General features: G+C 45.3%; 1 protein-coding gene across 9 annotated transcripts in view; it reads right to left on the minus strand.

The window, feature by feature from the left end:
* Nucleotides 1-6,427, minus strand: part of Kmt2c (lysine methyltransferase 2C) — a 239,931-nt gene extending 233,504 nt beyond the window's left edge. For all 9 annotated transcript variants that reach the window (XM_050123724.1, XM_050123718.1, XM_050123725.1 and 6 more), the window contains exon 1: nucleotides 6,018-6,427. In XM_050123724.1, the coding sequence (XP_049979681.1) occupies nucleotides 6,018-6,178 (161 nt within the window). In that variant the 5' untranslated portion in view covers nucleotides 6,179-6,427. The remainder of the gene's footprint in view (nucleotides 1-6,017) is intronic.
* Nucleotides 6,428-11,307: the final 4,880 nt, after the last annotated feature.

The raw sequence follows: 11,307 nt of genomic DNA on the forward strand, positions 1-11,307 counted from the left end.
AAAAAAAAAAAAAAAAAAAAAAAAAAAAAAAAAAACCATCTACATAAAATAACATAAAATAAAAATAAATGCAAAAATGTTTTAGTAAAAAAGTACACAGAAAGTCTAAGTCATCTCAAACTGTGTTTTATATAGCTCTGCTATCACACAGCAGCAGCAGCAGAAGCAAAGTGAAACATCTTTCACATGAAGCCTTTTCTAACATAATAAAGCGTAAACGAGCTGCGTCATTCCTATTCCTCTAAAGTTGAGCTCTAAGGTCTCTCGTATTCTGCAATAGATCAAACTTCCAACTCTAGGCTAAAGAGATGGCTCATATTGACAGAATATGCTTCTCTTGCAGAGAACTTGCAGAGTTCAATTCCCACACCCATGTCAGCTCACAACTGCTTGTAACTCTAGATCTAGGGAATCCAGTGTAGCCTTCTGGCCTCTGCATTCACCAGGGACTCACACTGTACATATATATACACGTAGGCACTCACACAAATACAAAATAAGCCAGAAGTGGTGGTTCATGCCTTTAATACAAGACCTCAGAAGGTAGAGGCAGTCATATCTCTCAGTTCAAACCCAATGAGTCTCGGGCCAGACAGAGCTACACAGTGAAACCCTGGCCTCAAAAATTAAAGTACAAATAAATTTTTAAAAAAGAACTTCAGATTCTACTGTTTTTTCTACTAAATATTTCATAACCACCACAGGCACACATTGGTATGCAAGGCCATTATAAAACAGAAATCATGCCCCTTTTACTGGATAACTTTTTACAACTCGACTTGCCAATAAGTTCCGAAAATAGTTACTAGGTAAAAACATGATAAAGAAAGTTTTATAGGAGAAGGAAGGGATTAACCAGTTTGCTAAAAACCAACAGATAAAAATATTTAGGAGCCAATAAGATGACTTGGTGGCTAAATGCACTTACCATCTAGTCTTGAACCCAGATGGTAGAAGAGAGCCTACTCCCACAAGACATCCTCTGACGTTCATGCACATACTGATGCATGCATGAGTCCACATACACACAAGTGTGTGCGCACACATATAAATAAATGTAAAAGTAAAAAAGGAAAAAAGTTTAATAGGGGAACATATATCTATTAGAAAGTTTATTCTGTGGCCTAAGAGTATCACAGACGAAAAAGCAAAAATTATATACCATCAAGGGTACCTCACATTTCTCCACCAGAAATTTATGAAGAGAACTTCTAGGGCTCTATTTTTTAAAAGAATATTTATTTGTTTGTTTGCTTGCTTGATTGTTTTAAAACAGGGTTTCACTGTGTAGCTCTGGCCTAGAACTTTGTTATGTAGACCACACTGGTCTAGAATTCAGAGAGCTACCAGCCTGACTCCCAAGTGCTAAGATCACTTACTAAAAGATATTATGTGTATAAGTATTTGCCTGTATATATGTATGTGCACTTTTTAAACTCCCCAACATGGCAGTGAGAACCAAATCTGGGTTCTCTGGAAGATCAGCAAGTGCTCTTAAGCACAGAGCATTCTCTCCAGACCAAACTAGTGTTCTTTATACCTAAAAACTGATCATATTTATTTTAGAAGGTCAATGAAGTTCCATGAAAGCCCCTTAGTTACAAGTTTACATTGACTTAAAGGATATTAGGGCTGGACAGACACTATCTAATCAGAAAAACCTGTGGCCCAAAGAATAACCTGTAATTTTGCAGAACAGAAAGCAGGTAAGGCACCGAGTCTTATACAAAGTCTTGTAATCAGTTTGTAACTTTGAAAACTGACTATTACTCTTGCATCATAGAATTAAGTAGGTAATAGGAAATATAACAAATTATTTTAAGAATGAGAAATTAAACTATACAATACTTTTAAATTTGCATGGAAATCCATGTTTATCAACTTAACAAGCAAGGTAAAATTATGAGACTGTTTTCAATTAAATTAAGACATTTCAGTGCCTACTATGGACAAGAGATCAGTAGATACAGATAGACAGAAAGTAAAATAGATATATAAGATACTGTAAGATATATATACACACACACACACCATTTATCTGCTATCTTAAAAAAATATTAAAACTTAAGAATCATTTTGCTCAGTAAGGTCATGCATACCTACAAACCCTGCTGTGGGAAGCTAAGGAAATATTCAAACTCTAGGCCAGCCCAGGCTACATACCAAGTTCAAGGTCAGCCTGGAATACGTGTAGGCCTTATCTCAAAAAAAAAAAAAAAAAAAAAAAACTAAAGAAGGAAAAGAGGCAGAGAGGGAGGAAGGGGGAGAGAAGGAAGGAAGGGAAGGCAAGAAAAAGAAATGCTATCATTAATATTATATACTTGTATTATCTCAAAATGCATAAATAGTGATCTGGAGGGAAGACTTTCTATTAAACTGTACATACAGTAGTGAAGAAAGTTGTTTATCACTTATTTCAAGTTTGCAGGTTTGAGAAATTTTATTAGAGAAAAGAGTCTTACAACAAAGTAACAACTGTTACCAGCTGCACTGCAATTTTTGCTGATCCCTTGTAAGACATCATCCATTGTCCCTGATTTTTCTGTAACAATAACACTCAAGTTGTCTCTCCAGTAACAGTAATTGCCCTCTGAAAAGTGATTCAGAGCACAGAGCTGACTCAATAAGAGTTGAACACAGTATCCCAGAAATCGTGTCCCTGCCACCTGCTGCTTCGGCATTGCCTGTTCACCACGTGCAATCCCTGACTTCAACTTTGATGACATAACAAATATGGTAGAACACTTCCTGGGCTTCCCACTAAAGTCAGGTGTAGTATTTAACATTTAATCCCAGAACTCCACAAGCATATCTTATTCCATTTAATCCTAGCAAGCCTGGCCTACACAGTTGGTTGCAGGCCCACAGTAAAAATCCGTCTTTAAAAAAAAAAAAAAAAAAAAAACAAGCTTCATTTAACACTGACAGAATTATAGACCTCTGACATATACAATCCTCCAGCAGGGGCTGTTTTACCAGGATGCAACACTGATGCCTCAGGTAAGGATTATGAGCACTCAAAATAACTAGTCTTTATAGTTAAGGAGAAATTTCAGACAGTCTTTCAGTTCAAAATATTTGCTTTTAAATAGTTAAGATAATTTTAGTATAATTTTAGCTAATGTAGAACCAACTAACTATATTATCTTATGCCTTTTTAAATATGAAAAAAATTCAGAATTTGTTTACTTAATTATTAAAACTTCAAGCACAGTAATTGGCAGTGCATGGTTACCTTTTTTCATTCAAAAACAAATTAAAAAATCCATTCTGCTATAATCAAACTACTGTCATAAGACCTTGTTTTTGTTTTGGCCCTAAGTTAGTGATCAACACTGATAATATTAAAACCTTTATTAGATCTCATAAAGAATATTTTACTTTCAAGCGATGTGGTGGGGGCCATGTACTTTATCCCAGGGATAAGGAGGCAGAGGAAGGCAGGTATCTCTGAGTTCAAAGCCAGTCATCTAGATAGAAAGTGCCAGGTCGGTCAGAGCTACAGAAAGAGGCCCTGTCTCAAACAAGCAAACAAACAAACAAAGGATATTAACTTTCATTTCTTCAGTGCACTGTTTGCAATTCCACATTTTTCACTTATTGAAAACCTTAAATCACATCTGTTACACATCAGTTTCACTTTCAGGGTCTTCACTAGCTACAAGGTCTTTTCCACATGGATTCTAATAAGGTATAGAGATACCCAGTCAAAACCTCTTTACTTTCCATTTCACACATTAGTTTCCATTTACATGTCTCAAAAACAATTAGAAATTCCACTCCCTTCAAAAAGACACCTAACTTTTAAAAATTTAAAAGTTGGAAGCCACTACATTTGACTTCCACTGTAAAGAATTATCTTTGCTTTTCAGCAAAAGAAAAAATACATAACAGAACTGACCTAAACATTTCCCAAAGTTTTGTTAGGCTATGCTGTTATTCTTTTTGTTATTGTTTTTTGAGACATGGTTTTACTGCATGGCTCTGGCTATCCTGGAACTTGCTCTGTAGACCAGGCTGGCTTCAAAACTCACAGAGATCCGCCTGCCTCTGCCTCCTGAATGCTGGGATTAAAGGTGTGCACCACCATCATCTGGCCTTTACACTGTCATTCTTGATTTAAAAAAAAATGTTTAGCTTCTCAAAAAGAAGCTTCTTCTTATTAATAATAGTGCTAATAATTAGAATAATAAAGTGGCAATAACCAGTCTTCCAGTTCAGAGGCGTTTCACTAACACAACTGAGTTACACTAATACAACTGAGCTCACAGCAAAGGGGGAGGCACAATGCATGGTCTAGATAAATGAGCACTTGTGTATCTATTCTTTCTAACAGGAAGAATTTAAGTACAAATATAAAACATACAGTAATCTCAAATTAACCAATAGTAAGAGATGTAAATGTTTTCCTTTTTCTTTTCCCCTCAAAACATGGTTTGTCTGTGTAGCCCGGGATATCCTGGAACTGCTCTGTAGCCCAGGATGGCTTTGAACTCAGATTCGCCTGTCTCTGCCTCCTGAGTGCTGGGATTAAAGGCATGTGCCATCATGAACCTTCTTGTGCGACATAAATGGTTTTCAAACAGAAAATGAGAAGGAATCGAAGTAAAACTCTAACATGGTTTGAACCTGTATTGCTTTTTAAAACTGTATTTGTTTTAAACTAAGTCCAAAGTTACTTAAGACTTCACATACCTTCTCCAAATTTCAGTCAAGGCAGACATAATGGTATTTTATGCAGGACAACGCCTTACAATGTAACAGACAAAATAAACTCTTAACTCTGTATCACAAAGAACCTCATGCAATATTGTATACATCCTCTATACAGTGTTTCTCTCAAGATTTCTCACAGCTAGGTAAGAACTGGCAGGCAATAAATATGGAGGCGACTGAAGGCCCTGGTACATTTCCTAGTACAAGGATAGCAAACCTCAAAAAAAAAAAAAAAAAAAGGTACACTGGGTCAAGTGCTTAATGGGTTCCCGAAGCCCAGGCTGCTACGCATCAGTTAACACTATTTACTGCACAACAAATGAAGGCACGAAAACCAAAGAAATAGCCTATCCATAAATGTGCTGGCTTCTTCCTGCAAGTCCCAGCGCACCCTTCCACCACCAACAGTTCAGTGAGAATATCATACAATGAAATGAGTAAGCAACACACGCCATTCTGCAACTTTGAAAGACGGTCACCAATCTTCCGCAGCACCCAGAAGAGCCACAATAGCTGAGCAACTAAACTCACTAGCACTGAACCGGCTCCCTTAATTTTTCAAGCAAAGTTGCCGAATAACCACTTGGTAAAGACAGCACTTCTTGGCCAGTTCATCCACCGGGCACAGTCCTCACGAACGCTCAAAAACAATCGAAAGCCATTCCCTGCCCAGCTGGAGTTAAAGTTACTAGGCGAGCGATGTTTAAAGCAGTCCGCTCCCCGAAACAAAGTGCTCTGGGCCGTCAGCGCCGCGGACGCGGACGCGTTCCCGAAACTCCGGCTTGCTCACACCTGGGCCCGTGCGATCCCGAGCGCCGGCTGCGGAGCCGGGCGGTGCGGTTCGGGGCGGTGGGGGATGGGGAGGACAGGCTCGAATGGCTTCCTAATGTATCATTAAGGGGCAAAAGCACCGGTCTGGGAGCAAGAAAAGTTAAAGGAGCCGCGAGCTGACAAAGAGCGCCGGCCGCCGCACCGGGACCACCCGGCCGCGGCGTTTGACAGCTCGGTCCCTGGCGCCCACAGCTTTGTGGCTCCGAGCGGCCGGGCCAGGCAGCGAGCTGGGCGTGCTCGGCGGGGCGTGTGCGGACGCCGGGCTAGGCCCTGGGGAAGCCGCCGGGCGGTTCTCCCAGAAGCGAGGCCGAACTCCAAAGTAAAGTGCGCGGCGCGGCCGGCGGGACCTGCGCGGGCGCCGCCGAACCGGGCCGCGCCTGGGCCGCCCCGCCCCCACCGGGCCGGGGGCCTGACAGCTCCGGGCCGCGCCGCCGCTGGCCGCCCGCCTGGCTCCCTCGCGCTCAACTTACTTCTTTCTGGCTCTCTGGAAAGGGGAAGCGCCATCTTTGCGAGGCCGGCCCCGAGGTCTTTTGTCTGCGGCTGCGGGGCTCGGGGCCGGGGCTCCGGGCTCCTCGGGGGGTGCTGGCGGCGGCTGCTGCTGCTCCGCGCTCCGGTCCTCCTCCGACGACATCCTAGTCACCAGGAAAGACACATGGATCCCGGTCCTCCTCCTGGGGGGCTCCTCCCGCCGCAGCGGCCGCAGCCGCCGCCGCTGCTGCTGCTCGAGTTGCTCCTCCCCGGCTCAGCCTCTCGCATTTCCCGCAGACCCGGGAGCAGCAGCAGCAGCAGCAGGTACCGGGAGAGGCGGCAACATGGAGCTAGCAGGACACGCACTCACACACATCGGCGCGGGCGCGCGCACTCCGCGCGCAGGGGCCGGCGGGGGGCGGCGGGCAGGCGGGCGGGGCGGGCGGGGCCGGCCGCGCGGGGCGGGGCGCCGCGGCTAGGGCTGGGGACGGCGGGGCCGGGCCGGAGGGCGGCGCCGAGCGGGGCGGGGCGCGGCGCGGCGCGAGGGGCGCCGGGCCCGGGGCGGCCGCAGGGGTCTCCGCCCGGCCCCTCCCCCAGGCCGCCCGCGGCGGGAGGAGAAAGGGCCGCGGAGGGGGGGGCGGCGGGGCGGCAACAGCCACCCCTCCCCCGCGCCGTCAGCCCCGTCAGGCCCACGCCGCGGCGAAGTTTTGACAGCTGCTCCAGTTGTTGTGGTGGGTTCCGGGGTGGCGCGAGCACCGGCCCCTCAGTCGCGCGCTGGCGATCGCTCCCTCACACACCGCTCGCTCGCTCGCTCGCGTCGCTGCCTACGGCTAGTTCCCTCACGCTCGGTCCTCGCGCGCGGGCGAGCGCTGCCTCGCACGGCCAGCTCTCGCCGTTGCCCGTGCTCGCTGGCTATCGCTCCCTCACGCTCGGGATCTCCCCCTCGCGCTAGCTTTCGCTTCCAACGATGGGTTCCCTCTCACTCGCTAACGCTTTCCCTCCCCGGGGCAGTGGAGGAGGAAGTTTGGCGGCTGTGCGTTCACCACGCAAACAACGCACGCACACGGCCGGGGCGGTCGCGCGAGGCCCGCGCCCGGGTCCCTCGGGGCGACCCGCACCACAGACCTCTCAAACTCGCCGCCGGCTCGCCCACACACAGGCGCCTCCCGCCCCCGCCCCCCGCGCGCCGCTGCCACTCACAGGACTTGCTCCACGCATGCGCCGCGCGCCACCGGGCCGCCGCCGCTGACCTCACCGCCCCTCCCCCGCCCGCTCTGACGCGGCGGTGGCTGCACCTCAGGCTGCGGCGGGCGCTAAGCTGCGGACCGGGTATCCGGGATCGGGGTCGGGCCTGGCCGGGGTGGGGAGCGAGCAGTGTAAACACTCCGGAGCGTGCACCCGCATGCGGGGCGTGCACGTGCATCCGCGACCCCCCCCCCCCCGCGGGCGTGGGCCGCCCCGGGCCTCGCGAAGTCCCACGTAGGCTTCCCCGGTGCGGCGCGGCCATAGCAGCGCGGCGTCGACTCTCACTCCAGCTGTAGTTCGACGTCATGTTTTACTACACGACTTGAGGCTGCTTGACAAAAAGCCAAGCGGGCAGGTTGAGAGGAATAAAAGCTGTCTACACGGACAGAAATTCATCGGCGTGTCCGTTGCGTGTGCTAAAGAGAGAAAAGGGGGAATACTGCTAAGCTGACTCCCATAAAACATACACACACACATATACTCACACACAAATGATTCCTTTAAAAATGGACCAGAATTCGCCTAAACCGTGCCGGGTGTGGAAACCTCTAGGACGCCGGGCTACTCAGCGCTTCCTTCCTACTATCGGTTGGCGTGTGGGAGTGGGAAATAGTGTAGCTGGGGAAACAGATCTGTGGAGCTTTGTGGAAGGCTGAGCCCTCCCTGCTTGGAGCCCGGAATCCCAACGCTCTGGGCGATCACTTCTTTCCATCCTCGACAACAGTTTCAATGGCAGGCGAAAAGAATGCACTTGTTTCCAGAGATGCGGGTCACCTTTCCAGCCACCCACCAGCCAGGCTATTAACACTGAACTGGGCTTCCCATCTGAATCAAACTTTGGTGGTCCAGAGGATATTCCAGCGGAAAGCACGGTTTTTGGGTTTTGGTTTTTGTTGTTTGCAATGGCTGAAGTAAGAAATTGACTCGCTTGAATTCCTTCAGGTTTAATCTCTGCAGGCCTTTTCAGCTTTTTATGTGTACAGCCAAAGGAAGCCTGGAGAAGGGAAGAAGGCTGTCAGGATAAAGGTAAACCACAAATTAAAAGGAGAGGAATACAATGTACTGTGACATTTAATTATTAAATAAAAATATAAAAGACGCCTCTTTTCATTTCCTTCTACACATTTCGCTTTAAATAAATGCTTTTTGGAAACTGGGGTTTCTAGACTATTGCCTTTTTTAAATTTATTTATTGTTGTGGCAATATATATTGAACCCAGGCCTTTCCACATGCTGAGCAAGCGCTCCACCGTGATATCCCCAAACCCAAATCTTTTTTAAAGATTTATTTATATGTATGTACGTGTAAGTTTGTGTGCACCATGTATGTCCAGATACCGCAGAGGCCAGAGGGTACCCAATGTCCTAGAACTGGAGTTACAGGCACTTGTGAGCTGCCATGTGAAAAGCAGAAACCAGCTCCTATCTTCTGCAAGAACAAGTGCTCTTAACTGCTGAGCCACGTCTCCAGTTCCTGGACCTAGCTTTAAATATAAACTTTTCAAATAAAACTGTTTACTTTTGATATTAGAATAAGAATAGTATTCATTGGGCCGAGTAGTGGTGACACGCCTTTAATCCCTGCACGTCGGTGGCAGAAGCAGGCGGATCTTTGTGAGTATGAGGCCAGTCTGGTCTACAGATCTAGTTCCAGGACAGCCAGTGTTACACAGAGAAGCTCTGTCAAAAAAAAGAAAGAAAGAATAGTATTCATTTTAAAAAACAAAATGTTACATTGTTTTGTTATTGTTAAAATAGAACAGTCATGGAGCCAAGTGTGGTGTTCCACACTTTTTAATTCCAGCACTGGGAAGGCAGAGTCCAGCGTGTGAGGCCCTCTCTTTTAAAATTAAAACAAAACAAAAAAAAAGCCGGGCAGTAGTGGCGCATGCTTTTAGTTTCAGCACTGAGAGGCAGAGGCAGAATGAGCTCTGTGAGTTTAAGGCCAGCCTGGTCTACAAAGTGAGTTCCAGTACAGTCAGGACTGATACACAGAGAAACCTTGCCTCAAAAAAAAAAAAAAAAAAAAAGTAATAATAATAGAAATTTAAAGTAGGAGTAAGGTAATTCACAAATTAAAGCAAAAGAACAAGTTGATAATAGAACTTAAAATTAATTTAAAAAAATTGCAAAGCTCAAAAATAAATAGGCTTGGGGCTGGAGAGATGGCTCAGTGGTTAAGAGCACTGCCTGCTCTTCCAAAGGTCCTGAGTTCAATTCCCAGCAACCACATGGTGGCTCACAACCATCTGTAATGAGATCTGTGCCCTCTTCTGGCCTGCAGGCTGAGTACTGAGAATACTGTATACATAATAAATAAATCTAAAAATAAATAAATAAATAGGCTTGATGGTATGAACCTATAACCCAGTACTTGGGAGGAGGAAGCAGGAAGATAGGTATCAAGGACATCTGGGGTTATGTAGTGGATAGGAAGCCGGCCTAGGCTATGTAAGACCCTATTTCAAAATGATACAGAGGCTGAAGAGATGGCTCCGAGATGGATCCTGTACTGCTCTTGCAGAGGTTTGCAGTCCCATTCCCAGCACCCAGATAAGGCAGCTCACAACTGCCCATAACTCCAGTTCTGAAGGAAGCCAACACTTTTGGCTTCTGTGGCGCCTGCATTCATGTGCACACAACACATGTACACATACAAATCTTTAAAAAGTAAGAGGGTGGATAGTTGGTTTAATGGTTAAAAACATTTCTGCTCTCCCAGAGGACCCAGGTTTAATCCAGCACCCATATAGAGGCTCAAAATTGTCTATAACTTCAGTTCCAGGAGATCTGTCACCCTCTTCTGGCCTCCATGGACAGTAGGCATACACGTGATGCACAGACATACATTCAGCAAAGCATACATATAAATCTTTTATGAAATAGATTTTAAAATACAGGATACAGAATTATAACTTTGTTTATATTTGCTGTCCTTGAATAGACATGTCTCAATGGTGTCATTAAAAATAGTAACAGCATCATCCTCAGAAACATGGATGCTTTGCACAATTGAACATAGTTCTTATTGTTAAAACACATGAAATTTTCTATGTTGTTTCTGGTATGCAATTTCTATTTTTACATGCATTGCAAAAAATTACTTTGGGGAAAAGAGAAAACTTGTTTTTTTTTTTCAAATATTAGTCCCCATATTGAGATTAGAATTTCTCCTCTTTTATGAGTATCACACGCACAAAACTATAGATCAACATGGTTTTCTGTTTTATTTTGCTTTGAGACACAGTCTTGCCATATAGCCCATGTAGAGTTCAAGAACTCCATGTTTCTCTGGTGGTCTTGAGTTCCTGATTCCCTAGCAGAATATAAGTCACTACTATCAGAGAATTACAAGGAAACAGAACAGACCTGGAGCAGAATATTGTAGAGTATGTAGAACAGACTAGAGATCTGGGTAGGAATACTAAGAGTAAAAGATGATGAAGATGGGGTGCTGACTTTAAATCTTTGTTCCTGTAGCTAAGTTTAAGCATACAGGAAATCAGGGTCTGTTTTGCTGTTGGGGGTTGTTTATTTGTTTTTAAGACAGTATATCAATACATAGCCCTAGATGGCCTATATCTCCTATGTAGACTAGGCCTAGCTCAAGCTCGCAGAGATCCTACCTTGCACATCATCAGGGTCTATCTTAAGAGGACCAATAGCAGATTTATTAGCATAAAGTTGCCATGGGCAAACAGATGAAATACAACCCAGGATGCTGATAAAGGTGCTATGGTTTGAAATGAGATGTCTCCCCAAAACTCATGCACTCATTGTATTGCTCTTCAATTCAATGTTCAGAGGTTAAGTGATGTGGGAAGTCCTATATATGTGTTGCTTTTATTGGTTAATGAATAAAGAAGTTTCTTGGGCCTATGACAGGGCAGAATAGAGCTAGAGGGGGCAACTAACTGAATACTGGAAGAAAGTCAAGGAGATGCCATGTAGCCATCTAAGGAGACAGACGCCTTGGAACTTTACCGGTAAACCATGAGCCTCATGGTAAACTATAAAATAATGAAAATGGGTTAATTTAAAATATAA

Source organism: Alexandromys fortis, unplaced genomic scaffold (genome assembly GCF_014885135.2).
Source record: "Alexandromys fortis isolate MF-2015 unplaced genomic scaffold, M_Fortis_MF-2015_v1.1 scaffold_217, whole genome shotgun sequence".
Classification (NCBI taxonomy): Eukaryota; Metazoa; Chordata; class Mammalia; order Rodentia; family Cricetidae; genus Alexandromys; species Alexandromys fortis.